Source organism: Salvelinus namaycush, chromosome 27 (assembly GCF_016432855.1).
Source record: "Salvelinus namaycush isolate Seneca chromosome 27, SaNama_1.0, whole genome shotgun sequence".
Taxonomy (NCBI): Eukaryota; Metazoa; Chordata; class Actinopteri; order Salmoniformes; family Salmonidae; genus Salvelinus; species Salvelinus namaycush.
Genome location: NC_052333.1, coordinates 5,017,948 through 5,038,599, shown reverse-complemented (window position 1 = coordinate 5,038,599; position 20,652 = coordinate 5,017,948). Strand labels below are relative to the sequence as shown.

The window sequence follows — 20,652 nt, the reverse complement described above, 5'->3', positions numbered from 1 at the left end:
AGCTCAGTCATTTGAACCAGCAACCTTTCAGTTATCGCTAGGCTACCTGTTAACCGCTAGGCTACCTGTTAACCGCTAGGCTACCTGTTAACCGCTAGGCTACCTGCCATGACAAAATGTGTAGAATTGCAGGAAACAAGCTTCAAAACTGTAAAATGTTATCTCCACCCCATGGCAAAATGTGTAGAATTGCATTGCAAGAAACAAGCTTTTAAACTTTACCATTTTATCTCCGCCCCATGGCAAAATGTGTAGAATTGCAGGAAATAAGCTTTAAAACGGTAACATTTTATCTCCGCCCCATGGCAAAATGTGTAGAATTGCATTGCAAGAAACGAGCTTCAAAACTGTACCACTTTATCTCCGCCCCATGGCAAAATGTGTAGAATTGCAGGAAATAAGCTTTAAAACTGTACCACTTTATCTCCGCCCCATGGCAAAATGTGTAGAATTGCAGGAAATAAGCTTTAAAACTGTACCACTTTATCTCCGCCCCATGGCAAAATGTGTAGAATTGCAGGAAATAAGCTTTAAAACTGTACCACTTTATCTCTTGCAGGAAATTAGCATTTAAAACTGTACCACTTTATCTCTTGCAGGAAATTAGCATTTAAAACTGTACCACTTTATCTCTTGCAGGAAATTAGCATTTAAAACTGTACCACTTTATCTCTTGCAGGAAATTAGCATTTAAAACTGTACCACTTTATCTCTTGCAGAAAATTAGCATTTAAAACTGTACCACTTTATCTCTTGCAGGAAATTAGCATTTAAAACTGTACCACTTTATCTCTTGCAGGAAATTAGCATTTAAAACTGTACCACTTTATCTCTTGCAGGAAATTAGAATTTAAAACTGTACCACTTTATCTCCGCCCCATGGCAAAATGTGTAGAATTGCATTGCAAGAAACAAGCTTTAAAACTGTACCATTTTATCTCCGCCCCATGGCAAAATGTGTAGAATTGCATTGCAAGAAACAAGCTTTAAAACTACCACTTTATCTCCGCCCCATGACAAAATGTGTAGAATTGCATTGCAAGAAACAAGCTTTAAAACTACCACTTTATCTCCGCCCCATGGCAAAATGTGTAGAATTGCAGGAAATAAGCTTTAAAACTGTAACATTTTATCTCTTGCAGGAAATTAGCATTTAAACAGCAACATTTTCTCTCTGCGGCCAAGAGGAGGGCGTCTAAAATGTTTGGTCAGAGACAGCGACGCCCACTATGGGCCCTGGTCAAAGTAGTGCACTATGCAGGGAATAGAGTGCCATTTGGGATGCAAACTTGGATGGGTCTGATGAGAGGGATGAGCTTCGTCCACGTACTGTGAGCGTGAGTCAGCTAGCTGACCTGGAGCCCTTCACACCTATATCACTCAACAATATCGTTCTCTTTCTGTCTCTCTCTTTTCATCTGTCTTTCTCTCTCCCTCTATCTCTCTCTCTTGCCTTCCGTTCTACCTTTTTTCTCTCTACCTCTTTCTTTTCCCTTTTAATCATTCACTATTTCTCTCCTCCCTCGTTCGACTGAACCTCCCCACTCTTTCTTTCTATCAATCACTCTCTCCTCTCCTTCTCTCCTCTTCTCCTCTTCTCCTCCTCTCCTCCTCTCCTTCTCTCCTCCTCTCCTTCTCTCCTCCTCTCCTTCTCTCCTCCTCTCCTGCTGTTCTGCACAGGTTATTGTGGAGGTGCGCAACTTTTATTTTCCTCTGTCCCCTTCCCCCCACTCTCTCTCTCCTGCCGTGCATCATTATGGCATATTGCAGTTTGCCACTGTGAGCAGCCGAGCCCAGACAGCAGCTGAATAGCCCAGCCCAGAGAGACATGGTGCCAGAGGGGTCAGAGGTTAAGAAGAGATCCGAGCAGGCTTTGTTGGTGTATCTTATCGTTGATTTGAGATGTGCATATATGTAACTTTGAATGTTACTGGTTATGTGATACTGTAAAGTAGCTGCCTGGTGGTATGGTGTCTCATTCTAATGGTCAATGTGCATACGTTACATTCTGTCGACTCATACACCCCACACACCACCCCACACACCATCCCCAACTCACAGGATAACGCTCCATCTTCAGATCAGAGTGGTAGTAACCATGTTTAGCCTATGTTTAGCCTCAGCAGCACTGTAGTAATTAACCATTGTAACTGTAATGTCAGCACTTTCCATTGCAACAGGGGCCTGTATTTAAATGGGCCTGTTTCCCATCAAATGGTTCTGTACGGCTCGTTATCTCTCCTTCTCTCTCTCTCTCTCTCTCTCTCTCTCTCTCTCTCTCTGTCTCATTCTCTCTCTCTCTACTCCCCATATCTCTCCTCTCTCTCTCTCTTTCTCGCTTTCTCTCTCTCTTTCTCATTCTCTCTCTCTTTTCTCTCTCATTCTCTCTCTACTCCCCCTATCTCTCCTTCTCTCTCTCTCTCTCTCATTCTCTCTCTCTCTACTCCCCCTATCTCTCCTTCTCTCTCTCATTCTCTCTCTTCTCTCCCTCAATTTCTTTCTCTCTCTCTCTCTCGCTCTCTTTTCTCTCTCAATCTCTTTCTCTCTCACCTCCCCTTCTCTCTCTCCTTCCCTCTTTCCTCTTTCTCTCGCTCTCCTTCCATCTCTTTCCTTCTCTCTCGCTCTCCTTCCCTCTCTTTCCTTCTCTCTCTCGCTCTCATTCTCTCTCCTCTCTCTCTACTCCCCCTCTCTTTCCTTCCCTCTCTTTCCTGCCCTCTTTCCTTCTCTCTCCGTCTCGCTCTGTCTCGCTCTGTATCCCCCTCTCTCTCTCTCCTACTATCTTTCTCAATCTATTACTAAAATATCTATGTATTCCCTAACTTCCTTCCCTCTGCCTTTGAATGTGTCTTGTGTGTTTTTGGGAAAGCTGAGCCTGGTCTTCCTTTGAAGATAAATCAGATGTATTACACACTGTGTTTGCGTCCCAAATGGCACCCTATTCCCTATATAGGTTAGTGCACTACTTTTGACCAGGGCCCATATGGCTCTGGTCCAAAGCAGTGCACTATATAGCAAATAGGGTGCCATATTGGACACAATGTGTGCCTCCTGCCAGTCCTGTCCCTGTAATGTCTGATGGTGGATGAGCTTGGCTTTGCAGAACCGAAAGCTCCGGTGAGAGAGGAGGAGAGGAGGAGTGGGGGAGTGTGACTGATGTGTGTGAATTGGGTGAGAAGTAGATGTTAATGGAGGGTAATGGGGTTGGAGTTTTCGGATAATGACAGCAGACAGTTCTTCCCAGTGAAGGTGTTTTGGTCTGGGAGCAGAATGGGATGATGCTAGATTTTGTTAGCATCACTAGTGCTAGCATCACATCATCGTACTGGCTTGACAGGAAATGGAGTTAACATATATAATACTCTAACAATTGTGTTCTGGGACAGGTGTTAGTAATGTTCAGATAATGTTGATATCAATCATGTGTAAATATTCTACTTGAAACAGAAAAGGAGAGCCACACACACGTTTCAACAGACAAGCTGTCTTCATCAGGGTATAATGACAAACACTGCGGGTCACTAGTTTATAAAGTGTCAAAGAACACACACAGGTGTCTGTAATCATGGCCGGTTGTGGCCTGCTATCATTGGATATCATACATATTCTACTTGCACAGGTATTCCATATTTCGATGTTTTAGGAAATTAAACAAATATCTTGTCTTCAAACTTACTCTTTATTCTTCCAGGTATCCCCTCCACACCAGAGCCTTTGGCCAACCAGAATGAAGACAAGAACATAGTGAAGGACCTTCTGACATCAGACGACTCAGCCATCTCAGACCTCTCCCCAGACACAGAGTCCTGTCCCAAAACATACCCCTCCACCAAGACAGACCCCTCCACCAAGACAGACCCCTCCACCAAGACAGACCCCTCCACCAAGACAGACCCCTCGAACAAGACAGACCCCTCCACCAAGACAGATGCTAGACCTGGCACCCCTGGGTCTGGCACCAGCCCCCATCCCAAAAAAGGAGGTACATTATTCAACACGTGGCCTGTGCTCAGAACAGCTCTGAGACTGAGAGACACACTGTAACCAGGAAGATAAGGAAATAGCATGGGGTTAGACATCCAGTGTGAGGTGTAGAGTTTGGTAGCTGTTGAAGCTAGTTGTCATGTGAGGGGAGAACCAGTCAGTGATTCATGTCTGTGGACTGGTGAAAGGTTTCTCAGACTAATCTAATGGATCTCCAGCCATTACAGACCCAATCAGACAGATGGCAGTGGGTGAACTACAAATCTTAATTTGTTAGGGGAGTGGTGGACGGTCGGAGGGGGAGGGACGAGGGTGGTGTAGTGGGGCTTTGTGTTGGGACAGGACTTCCAGGCTTAGGGAGTTTTCCTGAACCTTCCCCAGCATGTCTCTCTAGACTCCAGCCTTGTCTCTCCAGACTCCAGCCTTGTCTCTCCAGACTCCAGCCTTGTCTCTCCAGACTCCAGCCTTGTCTCTCCAGACTCCAGCCTTGTCTCTTTAGACTCCAGCCTTGTCTCTCCAGACTCCAGCCTTGTCTCTCCAGACTCCAGCCTTGTCTCTCCAGACTCCAGCCTTGTCTCTCCAGACTCCAGCCTTGTCTCTCCAGACTCCAGCCTTGTCTCTCCAGACTCCAGCCTTGTCTCTCCAGACTCCAGCCTTGTCTCTCCAGACTCCAGCCTTGTCTCTTGACGCCAGTCTTGGCTGTGAGACGCCAGGCTTGGCTGTGAGACGCCAGCCCTGGCTGTGAGACGCCAGCCCTGGCTGTGAGACGCCAGCCCTGGCTGTGAGACGCCAGCCCTGGCTGTGAGACGCCAGCCTTGGCTGTGAGACGCCAGTCCTGGCTGTGAGACGCCAGTCCTGGCTGTGAGACTCCAGTCCTGGCTGTGAGACGCCAGTCCTGGCTGTGAGACGCCAGTCCTGGCTGTGAGACTCCAGTCCTGGCTGTGAGACTCCAGCTCTGGCTGTGAGACTCCAGCTCTGGCTGTGAGACTCCAGCTCTGGCTGTGAGACTCCAGCTCTGGCTGTGAGACGCCAGCTCTGGCGCCAGTACAGGAATTCACCCTTTGATTGTGGTGGGAGGAAAGAGTTGTTGCTATAGTGACGGCCGGAGATCTTGCTGCAGGGCCATCTCAGGTTGGCGGAGAAAACGCGGCATACATATGACATAGCATGGGTCTCCAAAAAAGGAGACTTTGGTTAACCCAGGGCCCCGTTTCCAATGCAGACATCTTCTAGGCCTAGGCTGAAACAGGATCTGAAATGAATATAAAAATCCTTCATCTTATGTTTGCGTTTATCAAAGAGGATCAGGGAGAACGTTGATAATTGCTGCAGACAGGAAATTCAGAAGAATACATGGGCTGCATCCCAAATGGCACCGTATTCCCTATATAGTGCACGACTTTTGGTCAACGGTAGGGCACTATATAGGGAATAGGGTGCCATTTGGTGCGCACACATGAACGAATGAGTTCCCTTCCGGTTCACACAACACTGTTCAACTATTGAGTGAATAACATTATAGCATCGCAGCAGGAGATGTAGCTTCCTGTCCATCATCTTGAAAATACACTACCGTTCAAATGTTTGGGGTCACTGAGAAATGTTCATGTTTTTGAAAGAAAAGCAAAAATTTTGTCCATTAAAATAACATCAAATTGATCAGAAATACAGTGTAGACATTGTTAATGTTGTAAATGACTATTGTAGCTGGAAACGGCTGATTCTAATGGAATATCAACGTATGCGTACAGAGGCCCATTATCAGCAACCATCACTCCTGTGTTCCAATTGCACGTTGTGTTAGCTAATCCAAGTTTATCATTTTAAAAGGCTAATTGATCATTAAAAAACATTTTGCAATTATGTTAGCTCAGCTGAAAACTGTTGTTCTGATTAAAGAAGCAATAAAACTGGCCTTCTTTAGACTAGTTGAGTATCTGGAGCATCAGCATTTGTGGGTTCGATTACAGGCTCAAAATGGCCAGAAACAAAGACATTTCTTCTGAAACTTGTCAGTCTATTCTTGTTCAGAGAAATTAAGGCTATTCTATGTGAGAAATTGCCAAGAAACTGAAGATCTCGTACAACGCTGTGTACTACTCCCTTTACAGAACAGCACAAACTGGCTCTAACCAGAATAGAAAGAGGAGTGGGAGGCCCCGGTGCACAACTGAGCAAGAGGACAAGTACATTAGTGTCTAGTTTGAGAAACAGACACCTCACAAGTCCTCAACTGGCAGCTTCATTAAGTAGTACCTGCAAAACATCAGTCTCAACGTCTAGAAGGCCAGCATCCCGGAGTCGCCTCTTCACTGTTGAAGTTGAGACTGATATTTTGCGGGTAGTATTTAATGAAGGGTTTTCTAATTAGCCTTTTAAAATGATAAACTTGGATTAGCTAACCATTGGTTACACAGGAGTGATGGTTGCTGATAATGGTCCTCTGTACGCCTATGTAGATATTCCATAAAAAATCTGCCATTGTCGCGACTTCTTCCGAAGTCGGTTCCTCTCCTTGTTCGGGCGGTGTTCGGCGGTTGACGTCACCGTTCTTCTAGCCATCGCCGATCCATTTTTCATGTTCCATTTGTTTTGTCTTGTTTTCACACACACCTGGTTTCAATTCCCTAATTACATGTTGTATATTTTCCCTCCGTTTCCCCCATGTCCTTGTTGGGAATTGTTTATTTTGTAAGTACTCGTGCTATGTGTTACTGGTGCGCTACGGGTTTTGTACCCATGTGTTTGTTGTTTTGTATGCCGTTAGTTTTATATATTAAACTGCTCCGGCGATTCACCAAGTTCTGCTCTCCTGCGTTTGACTTCCCTGCCACCAGTTACGCACCCCTTACAGCCGTTTCCAGCTACAATAGTCATTTACAACATTTACAAAAATGTCTACACTGTATTTCTGATCAATTTTATCTTATTTTAATGGACAAAAAAAAATTCAACTGCGTGACTTCTCTCATACTAGTATACTCTACATGACAGGTGTGATCAGCTGTTTGGTGCATTGATATTTTAGGTAAAAATAAATGTATATCTGATGGATAGTTATTTTCTTCTCTGCCTAGATGGGTTGACGACAGCGCAACGACAGAAGCTGGCTAAGGAGCGGAGGGAGGAGAGGGCCAAATACATTGGTAAACCCTAAAGGAAAATAAGCTATAGAGAAATGTGTTTTCTGTTATCATGTGTGGCATGTTGGGCATGGAGGGCAAAGAGACTCAGCTAGTCATGTCTAGGGAAGCATCCAAAATGGCACCCTATCCCAGGGCCCTGGTCAAAAGTAGTGCACTATGAAGGGAATAGGGTGCCATTTGGGTTCCTGACACAAGGCAGAGATATAGAATGTATGGAATAAACCAATAGACACTGTAGCCTTCAATATGTTGTATTACACTACCCTGAACTGTCTACCCTGAACTGTCTACCCTGAACTGTCCGCCTGTCTTTAACCATTGGCCTCTCTTACATTGTATTACTCTGCCATGAGGGTTCTGTCATGGGGGTTCTGTCATGGGGGTTCTGCCATTGGGGGTTCTGCCATGAGGGTTCTGCCATGGGGGTTCTGCCATGAGGGTTCTGCCATGAGGGTTCTGCCATGAGGGTTCTGCCATGGGGGTTCTGCCATGAGGGTTCTGCCATGGGGGTTCTGCCATGAGGGTTCTGCCATGGGGGTTCTGCCATGGGGGTTCTGCCATGAGGGTTCTGCCATGAGGGTTCTGTCATGGGGGGTTCTGCCATGAGGGTTCTGCCATGGTTTTTTTTCTTTCTAATGATTGATGGATATTGATTATTGCTGTTGTCTTCTCATTTTGCTGCTTCAGAACAGCAAACTCAGCTGCAAGGTAAGGCTACTCTATACGGCACTGTATAAGAGCAGCGTTGATAACATCAGTTATCAGCGACAGTCATGCTTTTCTCCACATCTCCATCTTGTGGTTGGGATGCAATGTATTTTTATTTCGGTCTGCTTCTGAACAGTCTTTTCCTTTCTCGTTCATGAATCAGTTTTGTTGCTTTCTGAATGTTGACCTGTTGTTGTCAACTGGGAACCTTACAACATCCTGTTTGTCTCTGAGAAGAAGAATGATCCGATAGTTCAGTTGTATGAGTCCCTCGTCGTGTTTTTTATTTCCTGTCTTCATTGTGTAGAGATTTGCCTTGCACCTTATTTCTGCCTGTTCTTCATACATGTTTGCATGAAAACTTTGCATCATTTTGTTGGATCATTGTAATGTCGTTCCAGTATAGATTTGTCTTGACTTTATATGTTTTCAGGGTCTATTTTTATGTCAAGGTATTACATAATCTTATTATCAACTCAGAGACACTTTAGTACACTAGAATTTCCCCACAGCCTCATTCTTCCGTAGCATTGGCTCAAGCCCCTTGTAATGTACACTAAACCCAAAGCCTGTGTAATTAATCCAATCCAAGGTATTCTGTGAGCTTGTTTTCAACTCTACATGCATTACATCCCATCCCTTAACAATGGCCCAAGCCCCCCCCCCCCCCCGCTCTCTCTCCCTGTACGCTGAGGCCAAAGCTTCAGCAACCAACTGACCAATCAGAGGACGTCTCCCACTGAGCCGTCCCATAGTCCCCCTGGGGCGAGGCATGAAAAATATGTAGTCATTACTGTGAACTGAACCCGCCGTGCCTCTCAGCCAGATTAGATGTAATTACTCATTTCATTAGATTCATTATAATCGCCATGCCAACGGAATCGTTTCAGAAGCCAACCAATGGAAGAAGCCTTTTCTGTACCTGATAATTCTCTATGGACCCTGGTCAACAGTAGTGCACTAGATAGTGAATAGGGTGTCATTGGCCATAGGACTCGGGTCAAAAGTAGTGCACTAGATAGTGAATAGGGTGTCATTAGCCATAGGACTCTGGTAAAAAGTAGTGCACTAGATAGTGAATAGGGTGCCATTTGGAACAATTTCTCTGTCTGTCCAGATGTAAGATATGAATCTCATATGGACTACAGACTGTAAAGGATTAGATCTCACCTCATCAAGCGTTTATGGTTGGGTGTTCCACAGTACGTATACTGTATGTTTTATGGTTGGGTGTTCTACACCACGTATACTGTATGTTTTATGGTTGGGTGTTCTACACCACGTATACTGTATGTTTTATGGTTGGGTGTTCCACAGTACGTATACTGTATGTTTTATGGTTGGGTGTTCCACAGTACGTATACTGTATGTTTTATGGTTGGGTGTTCTACACCACGTATACTGTACGTTTTATGGTTGGGTGTTCTACACCACGTATACTGTACGTTTTATGGTTGGGTGTTCTACTGTACGTATACTGTATGTTTTATGGTTGGGTGTTCCACAGTACGTATACTGTATGTTTTATGGTTGGGTGTTCTACACCACGTATACTGTATGTTTTATGGTTGGGTGTTCTACACCACGTATACTGTATGTTTTATGGTTGGGTGTTCTACACCACGTATACTGTATGTTTTATGGTTGGGTGTTCTACACCACGTATTCTGTATGTTTTATGGTTGGGTGTTCTACACCACGTATACTGTATGTTTTATGGTTGGGTGTTCTACACCACGTATACTGTACGTTTTATGGTTGGGTGTTCTACTGTACGTATACTGTATGTTTTATGGTTGGGTGTTCTACACCACGTATACTGTATGTTTTATGGTTGGGTGTTCCACAGTACGTATACTGTATGTTTTATGGTTGGGTGTTCCACAGTACGTATACTGTATGTTTTATGGTTGGGTGTTCTACACCACGTATACTGTACGTTTTATGGTTGGGTGTTCTACACCACGTATACTGTACGTTTTATGGTTGGGTGTTCTACAGTACGTATACTGTATGTTTTATGGTTGGGTGTTCTACACCACGTATACTGTACGTTTTATGGTTGGGTGTTCTACAGTACGTATACTGTATGTTTTATGGTTGGGTGTTCTACAGTACGTATACTGTACGTTTTATGGTTGGGTGTTCTACAGTACGTATACTGTATGTTTTATGGTTGGGTGTTCTACAGTACATATACTGTATGTTTTATGGTTGGGTGTTCTACAGTACGTATACTGTACGTTTTATGATTGGGTGTTCTACAGTACGTATACTGTATGTTTTATGGTTGGGTGTTCTACACCACGTATACTGTACGTTTTATGGTTGGGTGTTCTACTGTACGTATACTGTATGTTTTATGGTTGGGTGTTCTACACCACGTATACTGTATGTTTTATGGTTGGGTGTTCTACACCACGTATACTGTACTGATGATGACATGCTGAGAAAAACAGTTACACGTGATTATCATTCGTACTCGTCCCTTGAACCACATATGAGAGACCATTAAACCATGGGAATGTTATGTAAGGGCCGTTGTAGATGAAGCTGTAGTAATGCCATTACAATGTTAAAGTGCACGCACTCAATGTATTTAGATCATGTATTTCTGCCAATCAGATGTACTGAAAATGAATATAATACGATTTTATTCCATGATGGAGAAATGGGAAAGTGTTGTCTTTGTGGATGGGGTGCAGACAGACTAGAGTATTCTACCTCTTAACATAGAGAATTGCTAGGGAAGGACTGGTGAACAGAATACAAATCAGGACCTCGTCTTCTAACATCAAACACTCGTGTATTTCTTTCAATGTTTTAATATTTCAGAATGAGGATTGCATTCTTTATTAGAGACATCTCACATTAATTTCCCCCCATTCAACACTGAGCTTCATCCAAAAAACCTCTTCACACGTATCCTGCCCCTCACCATGCTATACTTTAACAACACATGTGTGTTGGAAGTAGGTCCACATGCAGGGGACTGCAAAACAGGAAATGCCACTCTGAGATACAGTACACATGTGGCGTGTCTACCTCAGGGGAGGCCCAATGAGCTGAGAGGACACAGCTGGTGCACAGCATGTTGGGAGTTTAAACAAAGCAGAGTGATTGCGTTTTAATTGTGGCTGTCAGAAATGAGACGCAGACTGTGAAGTGAAACTCAGTATCTGCTAGAGGGCACTAATAAAAAGCAGTGGGACACTACAACTAATAATACCACTACTGCTACTACTATTACTACTACTACTACTACTACTATTATTACTACTACTATTACTACCACTACTACTAATAATAATAATACTACTGTCTACTACTAATAATAATAAAACTACTACTACTACTACTACTGATAATAATAATACTACTACTACTACTGTCTACTGCTACTACTACTAATACTGTTACTGCTACTCCTACTACTACTAATAATAATAATACTACTACTACAAATAATAAAACTACTACTACTGTCTACTGCTACTACTACTACTAATACTACTACTACTACTACTACTACTACTACTACTACCACTAATAATAATAATACTGCTGCCACTAATACTAATACTACTACTAATAATACTACTGCTACTACTGCTACTGCTGGTGCTACTACTGCTACTATTACTACTAATACTATTACTGCTACTATTACTATTACTACTACCACTGTTACTACTACTAATACTATTATTACTACTACTACTACTGCTACTGTCTACTACTGTCTACTACTGTTGCTACTACTGTCTACTACTACTGTCTACTACTGTCTACTACTACTACTACTACACTACTACTGTCTACTACTACTACTGCTACTGTCTACTACTAATACTACTACTGTCTACTACTACTACTACTGCTACAACTACACTACTACTGTCTACTACTACTACTGCTGTCTACTGTCTACTACTACTGTCTACTACTACTGTCTACTACTACTGTCTACTGCTACTGTCTACTACTACTACTACTGTCTACTACTGTCTACTGCTACTGTCTACTACTACTGTCTACTACTGTCTACTACTACTGTCTACTGCTACTGTCTACTGCTACTGTCTACTACTACTGCTACTGTCTACTACTGTCTACTACTGTCTACTACTACTGTCTACTGCTACTGTCTACTACTACTGTCTACTGCTACTGTCTACTACTACTACTACTACTGTCTACTACTACTGTCTACTACTACGGTCTACTACTACTACTACTGTCTACTACTACTACTACTGTCTACTACTACTACTACTGTCTACTACTACTGTCTACTACTACTATGTCTACTACTACTACTACTACTACTGTCTACTACTACTGCTACTGTCTACTACTACTACTACTGTCTACTACTATGTCGTCTACTACTACTACTACTACTACTGTCTACTAGTACTACTACTGTCTACTACTACTACTACTGCTGCTACTGTCTACTACTATGTCTACTACTGCTACTACTACTGCTGCTACTGTCTACTACTATGTCTACTACTGCTACTACTACTGTCTACTACTGCTGCTACTACTGTCTACTACTGCTACTACTACTGTCTACTACTATTACTGCTACTGTCTACTACTGCTACTACTACTACTACTGCTACTGCTACTACTGCTACTGTCTACTACTGCTGCTGCTGCTGCTACTGCTGCTGCTACTACTACTACTACTATTACTACTACTACTATTACTACTAATAATACTACTGCTACTACCACTACTACTACTACTATTGCTGCTGCTACTACTACTACTAGTACTACTACTACTGCTACTACTACTACTACTACTACTACTACTACTACTACTACTAATAATAATAATAATAATGCTACTACCACTACTACTACTAATAATAATGCTACTACCACTACTACTAATAATAATAATGCTACTACCACTACTACTACTAATAATAATAACGCTACTACCACTACTACTACTAATAATAATACCGCTACTACTACTACTAATAATAATGCTACTACCACTACTACTACTAATAATAATAATGCTACTACCACTACTACTAATAATAATAATGTTACTACCACTACTACTACTACTAATAATGATACTACCACTACTACTAATAATAATAATGCTACTACCACTACTACTACTACTAATAATAATGCTACTACCACTACTACTAATAATAATAATGCTACTACCACTACTACTACTACTAATAATGATACTACCACTACTACTACTACTAATAATAATGCTACTACCACTACTACTACTACTAATAATGCCGCTACCACTACTACTACTACTAATAATAATAATAATGCTACTACCACTACTACTACTAATAATAATGCTACTAGTGTCTACTACTTCTGCTGCTACTGCTACTAATACTACTACTACTAGTACTACTTCTACTTCTACTACTTGTTGACCGTTATGAGGACTAGAATAGGATTGCAATTAGGCCTATGGGAGGGTGTAAACAACTATGTCTTCTTCCCATTCTATTCTTCTTGCTTTTCCAAACTGGTTCCTAGAAGCCATGAGACTTTTAACAGCCTTAAACAGTGAGATCACAAGGCCAGTATTCGTCTCAGTGAACAAACAACAACCCACTATGTAATGCTCAGTCATTTCGAGTTGTTTATTATGACCAGCTAGTGCAGAGAGATATGGAGGGCAGACAAAAACAAGTAGAGGGATTGAGAGAAAGAGATTATTAGTTGCTTCAACTAACCCTGAATTGTCCATTATTCCATTCATGACTTCTACACTTTCTTGACTAGCTAACTATCACATTCATTTGTTTTGTTTTGTTTCATTTGTTTTGTTTTCTTGAGTTTCCTGATGTATACACAATTCACCTTTTAGCTGCCATGTACAGTGCACTCTGAAAGTATTCAAGACCCCTTGACTTTTTCCACATTTTGTTAAGTTACCGCCTTATTCTAAAATTCATTCGTTTTTTCCCCCTCCATCAATCTACACACAATACCCCATAATGACAAATCAAAAACAGATTTTTAGAAATGTTTGCAAATAAAAATGTAAATTAATCCATTTTAGAAAAAAAAAGGAAAAAGTCAAGGGGTCTGAATAATTTCAGAACATTAAAATAAATAAAACTGAATCATGTGAAATAAAACGAATCTAAAAAACCCTGTACCCGTTGCCTCCCGTTGCCTAGCGACTAAGAAGGCCCAGTGGCTGGAGAAGGAGGAGAAGGCGAGGCGTCTGAGGGAGAGCCAGCTGGAGGAACGTAGGAGGAGGCTGGAGGACCAGAGACTGAAGCTTGAGAAACGCAGAGCCCTCCTGGAAGAGAAACAGAGGCAGAAACTAGAGAAGAACAAGGTGGGGACTGGAGGAGGGTCACCTTCAAGATCTCTCTGTTGCTCAAGTGTTGTGTTCAGTTTTGTAGGTAGTTTTGTTACAGGCTAGGGTACAACATACTGTACCTAAGTGTATATCTTTGCAAGGTAAAGCTCTGCCTTATCTCAGCTCACTGGTCACCATAACAACACCCATCCGTAGCACACGCTCCAGCAGGTATATCTCACTGGTCATCCCCAAAGCCAACACCTCCTTTGGCCACCTTTCCTTCCAGTTCTTTGCTGCCAATGACGAACGAATTGCAAAAATCGCTGAAGTTGGAGACTTATATTTCCCTCACTAAGCATCAGCTATCTGAGCAGCTTACCTGTAAATAGCCCATCTAACTTCCTACCTCATCCCCATATTGTTTTTTGGTCTTTTGCACACCAGTATTTCTACTTGCACATCATCATCTGCACATCTATCACTCCAGTGTTAATTTGCCAAATTGTAATTACTTCACTACTATGGCCTATTTATTGCATTACCTCCTTACTCCATTTGCACACATTGTATATAGACTTTTCTATTGTGTCAATGACTGACTGTACTTTTGTTTATCCCACGTGTAACTCTGTGTTGTTTATTGTCGCACTGCTTTGCTTTATCTTGGCCAGGTTGCAGTTGTAAATGAGAACTTGTTCTCAACTGGCCTACCTGGTTAAATAAAGGTGAAATTAATAAAATACATATCTAAGTGTTTGCTGAATACAAATATAAAAACTCAGCTTTTGCTTTGTGGGGACGAGGTCACAGGGTACATACACAGAGTGGTTGGAGGTTCTAGAAACATTACACGTTGAGGTCCTCAGCAGCTGTTTGAGTGAGTCAAAGTTTTGTCTCCCTTTTATCCCACCACAGGAGCGTTATGAGGCGGCCATCAAGAAGTCAACCAAAAAGACTTGGGCTGAGATCCGTCAGCAGAGATGGTCCTGGGCTGGCGGCCTCAACCAGACCTCGCGCAGACAAAGTGAGTAGCACTGGAACCACATAGAACCTCATAGAACCACATATTACTACATAGACCTGAACCACCTAGGACCACATAACGTCTCGTACAACTGCTCACACAGTTCCCTCATTGAGCAGCATAGAACAGGACAGAGACGTTCTAGACTAACTAATGTTGATTTACAGTGTCCTACAGTTTGGGTGCCGTAGGGGTGGGAGTGTAATTTGGTTAAGGGGTGGTAAAGTTCTCATCTGAGGACTATTAGAATAGCTAGATGAGTCATTATATAATTCATGTTTACTAACAATATGTTGCCTATCACTAGGTCACTATTTCTACTTGGCTTCAGTAATCACTGAATGACCGAGTAGCATCATGATAATAGACTAGATTTGTATTGATCCTTCTCATCTGAACTGTTTCTCTGACTCCAGATTCTAACTGTTCAGTAGAATCCAGATATAGGAGACAGAGGGGAATATGTGGAGGGTGTCATGTAAATGTTTCATTAGACTTTCTGTGTGAACTGCAAGGTGTTGAGTTTATCACAGAGCTGTGAGGAACATTCTCAGCGTTCAGTGTGCCAACTGTCTCCTACAGTACACTATGCTGCTCAGTCCAACAATGACGCAAGCTTGTGAAAGGCAGGCCTTCTCTTGGATTGTGACCTTGAGGTCAAAAACCTTCTCTTCTCTCTGAAGTCTGAATAAGAATGAGCGTGTGTGTGTGTGTGTGTTTGTTTGGTTTGAACTACAAAGACAATCTACACCATTTGGTGTTCTCTAGAAAAATTTGTTTCTGGGGTTTAGACGCCATTTGTTTCTGGGTTTTAGACCCCATTTGTTTCTGGGTTTTAGACCCCATTTGTTTCTGGGGTTTAGACGCCATTTGTTTCTGGGGTTTAGACGCCATTTGTTTCTGGGGTTTAGACGCCATTTGTTTCTGGGGTTTAGACGCCATTTGTTTCTGGGGTTTAGACGCCATTTGTTTCTGGGGTTTAGACGCCATTTGTTTCTGGGTTTTAGACGCCATTTGTTTCTGGGGTTTAGACGCCATTTGTTTCTGGGGTTTAGACGCCATTTGTTTCTGGGGTTTAGATGCCATTTGTTTCTGGGGTTTAGACGCCATTTGTTTCTGGGGTTTAGACGCCATTTGTTTCTGGGGTTTAGACGCCATTTGTTTCTGGGTTTTAGACGCCATTTGTTTCTGGGTTTTAGACGCCATTTGTTTCTGTGGTTTAGATGCCATTTGTTTCTGGGGTTTCGACGCCATTTGTTTCTGGGGTTTCGACGCCATTTGTTTCTGGGTTTTAGACGCCATTTGTTTCTGTGGTTTAGATGCCATTTGTTTCTGTGGTTTAGATGCCATTTGTTTCTGTGGTTTTAGACGCCATTTGTTTCTGGGGTTTCGACGCCATTTGTTTCTGGGGTTTAGATGCCATTTGTTTCTGGGGTTTCGACGCCATTTGTTTCTGGGGTTTAGACGCCATTTGTTTCTGGGGTTTAGATGCCATTTGTTTCTGGGTTTTAGACCCCATTTGTTTCTGGGGTTTCGACGCCATTTGTTTCTGGGGTTTAGATGCCATTCATAAACCCAGTCACTTCAGTCATTTAACTTTCTCAGATATACCCCAAACCTTTGAGTGCCCTAAACTACAATGAATCAGTGAATCAATGAATGATGTGGTCCCACTCTCCTATAAGCTCTGTCAAATGCATGATCCAGACCGACAGACAGACAGTCAGAGGGCGAGCTCATCGACAGTAGGCCTACGTCTACAGTACCTCCTTGGGTTCCCCACCCCGCCAGCCTTGTGAACAGTTGTTGTCTGTTGCGTTCTCTCTGGTGCAGGCAGATGTTCGGCCTCCACTGTCAACTTACCGAGACAGGTGGACCCTGTCATTAACAACAGGCTGTCCAAGTCCTCTGCCACCCTCTGGAACTCCCCCAACAGAAGTAAGGATGACCGACCCGCGTCAATGTCCACCAGGCCTTTATATCAGTCCCCCTCCTACCCTCCTCCCCTCCTCCCCACTCCCTTCTCCTCTCAGATCCTCCTTACTACCTGGTTTTAGTTTTTTGTTTTAACTGTGGCCTGGTGGCCTGCCTGCCTGCCTGGTGGCCTGCCTGCCTGCCTGCCTGTTGCCTGGTGACCAATCATTTCCTATCCTTACAACACTACATTACCCGTCTCACATCCCCGCTCTCGTGTGCATCATGGTTTTGTTGATTTGATGTTGTTGAATTTTTGATCAGACCAGACATCTATATTATTCCATATTTTGTGATCATTTTTTTCCTCTATTGGTGTATATAGGGTTCTGTCACTTCAGTCACGACACCCTTCTATTCCACACTCATTGGTTGTCCTCCACTCTGCTGTTGGTCATAAGCTGTGCTGGTGTGGAGGTGGTAGAGGTGGAGGTGGTGGAAGTGTGGTTGAGGTGTGGTGGAGGTGGTGGAGGTGATGTGGTGTGGGTGGAGGTGGTGTGGTGGTGGTGGGGGTGGTGTGGTGTGGTGGTGGTGGGGGTAGAGGTGGTGTGGTGGGGTGGGGGTAGAGGTGATGTGGTGGTGGTGTGGTAGAGGTGGTGTGGTGGTGGTGGGGGTAGAGGTGGTGTGGTGGTGGTGGGGGTAGAGGTGGTGTGGTGGGGGTAGAGGTGGTGTGGTGGTGGTGGGGGTAGAGGTGGTGTGGTGGTGGTGGGGGTGGTGGGGGTAGAGGTGGTGGGGGTAGAGGTGGTGGGGGTAGAGGTGGTGGTGGTGGTGTTGGGGGTAGAGGTGGAGGTGGTGGTGGTGGGGGTAGAGGTGGTGGGGGTAGAGGTAGAGGTGGTGGTGGTGGTGTTGGGGGTAGAGGTGGAGGTGGTGGAGGTGGTGGTAGAGATGAAGGTTTGGTGGTGGTGGTGGTGGTGGTAAAGGTGGTGGTGGTGGAGGTGTGGTAGAGGTGGTGGGGGTAGAGGTGGAGGTGGTGTGGTGGTGGTGGGGGTAGAGGTGGTGGTGGTAGAGGTGGTGGGGTGTGGTGGTGGGGGTAGAGGTGGTGGTGGTGGTGTTGGGGGTAGAGGTGGAGGTGGTGGAGGTGTGGTGGTTGTGGAGGTGTGGTGGTGGTGGTGGTGGTAGAGATGAAGGTGTGGTGGTGGTGGTGGTGGTGGTAGAGATGAAGGTGTGGTGGTGGTGGTGGTGGTAAAGGTGGTGGTGGTGGAGGTGGTGGTGGTAGAGATGGAGGTGGTGGTGGTGGAGGTGTGGTGGTGTGGTGGTGGTGGTAAAGGTGGTGGTGGTGGTGGAGGTGGTGGTGGTGGTAGAGATGGAGGTGGTAGAGGTGGTGGTGGTGGTGGTGTGGGTAGAGGTGGTGGTGGTAGAGATGGTGGTGGTGTGGGTAGAGGTGGTGGTGGTAGAGATGGTGGTGGTGTGGGTAGAGGTGATGTGGTGGTGGTGGTGGTGGTGGTGGTAGAGATGGAGGAGGTGAGGAGGTGGTGTGGTGGTGGTGGAGGTGTGGTGGTGGTAGAGGTGTGGTGGTGGTGGTGGAGATGGTGGTAGAGGTGGAGATGGTGGTAGAGGTGGTGGTGGTGGAGGTGTGGTGGTGGTGGAGGTGTGGTGGTGGTGGTGGTGGAGATGGTGGAGGTGTGGTGGTGGTAGAGGTGTGGTGGTAGAGGTGGAGATGGTGGAGGTGTGGTGGTGGTAGAGGTGTGGTTGTGGTAGAGGTGTGGTGGTAGAGGTGTGGTGGTGGTGGTGGTAGAGGTGTGGTGGTGGTAGAGGTGTGGTGGTGGTAGAGGTGTGGTGGTGGTAGAGGTGTGGTGGTGGTAGAGGTGGTGGTGGTGGAGGTGTGGTGGTGGTGGAGATGGTGGAGGTGTGGTGGTGGTAGAGGTGGTGGTGGTGGAGGTGGTGGTGGAGATGGTGGAGGTGTGGTGGTAGAGGTGTGGTGGTGGTAGAGGTGGAGATGGGGGAGGTGTGGTGGTGGTAGAGGTGTGGTGGTGGTGGAGATGGTGGAGGTGTGGTGGTGGTAGAGGTGTGGTGGTAGAGGTGTGGTGGTGGTAGAGGTGGTGGTAGAGGAGGTGGTGGTGGAGGTGGTGGAGGTGTGGTGTGGTGTGGTGCAGTGTTCATGATGGTGTGATTCGGTGGTGATGGGTATTGTAATGTGACTGTGGCTAATGTTTCATCTAATGCTAAGGATTCTCCATTTTGGCTTGGAAGAAGACTAGTGTAATGTAAATGGTCAGATAATGTAATGTAGATAGATAGTGTAATGTAGATAGATAGTATAATGTAGATAGATAGTGTAATGTAGATAGTGTAATGTAGATAGTGTAATGTAGATAGATAGTATAATGTAGATAGATAGTGTAATGTAGATAGATAGTGTCATGTAGATAGATAGTATAATGTAGATAGATAGTGTAATGTAGATAGTGTAATGTAGATAGTGTAATGTAGATAGATAGTATAATGTAGATAGATAGTGTAATGTAGATAGTGTAATGTAGATAGTGTAATGTAGATAGATAGTGTCATGTAGATAGATAGTGTAATGTAGATAGATAGTGTCATGTAGATAGATAGTGTCATGTAGATATATAGTGTAATGTAGATATATAGTGTCATGTAGATAGATAGTGTCATGTAGATAGATAGTGTAATGTAGATATATAGTGTCATGTAGATAGATAGTGTAATGTAGATATATAGTGTCATGTAAATGGTGTGGTGGTTCATTTCTTTACTATAAAATGAGGAGAGACAAACTTATCACACAAGTCAGAGTTATACTTAAACTAAATCTTTATTAGTGAGAGTTTTGCAATAGCGATGGCTGGTCGACGAATCACCCTCAGATGATTCGTTGAGACAAAAGTACAAAGGTATTATATAGCCAAGATACACCCCTTTCAACCTACATGACGAACAACAGATATATAGAATAGGTCACACGGTTAAGATTTGTATGAAAGATGCCTATAATTCATAGCAGACAGTATCTGCTGTAAAAACAGTCATTTTTGTCTACAGACCAGGGTCTGGCCTGGGGTCATCTCTCCCTGGTACCATATAGAACAGAAACATTAACTCATGCTCTGGAATGCTCTTTAGGTTTTATCACCCAAAAGACATTGTAAATCTCCTGTCAGTGTTATCTCCCAGAGGCCCATCCTCAGTAGAACACACACACAATAGTTATACGAATACTATATTCTGTTACATAAAACAACAATTTGATGCAATAAAAGTATTATAAAATAATCTTGCAATTTTCCACCATAACGTAAAGATAGTGTAATGTAAATGGTCAGATAGTCGTTGATGAACTCTTTATCTAATTATCACATGTACAGTAATAACATGTGGAGGAGATCTAGGTAGAGGAGATCTTAGATGGAGGAGATCTTAGATGGAGGAGATCTTAGATGGAGGAGATCTTAGATGGAGGAGATCTTAGATGGAGGAGATCTTAGATGGAGGAGATCTTAGATGGAGGAGGTCTTAGATGGAGGAGATCTTAG

At 43.7% G+C, this 20,652-nt stretch overlaps 1 protein-coding gene across 1 annotated transcript in view; it reads left to right on the top strand.

Moving 5' to 3' along the window:
• LOC120022096 (MAP7 domain-containing protein 1-like) overlaps positions 1-20,652 on the top strand; it is a 70,797-nt gene that overhangs the window by 33,757 nt on the left and 16,388 nt on the right. The window contains exons 2-5 of the mRNA XM_038965912.1: positions 3,689-3,979; positions 7,059-7,127; positions 14,030-14,193; positions 15,076-15,184. Of these exons, the coding sequence (XP_038821840.1) occupies positions 3,689-3,979; positions 7,059-7,127; positions 14,030-14,193; positions 15,076-15,184 (633 nt within the window). The remainder of the gene's footprint in view (positions 1-3,688; positions 3,980-7,058; positions 7,128-14,029; positions 14,194-15,075; positions 15,185-20,652) is intronic.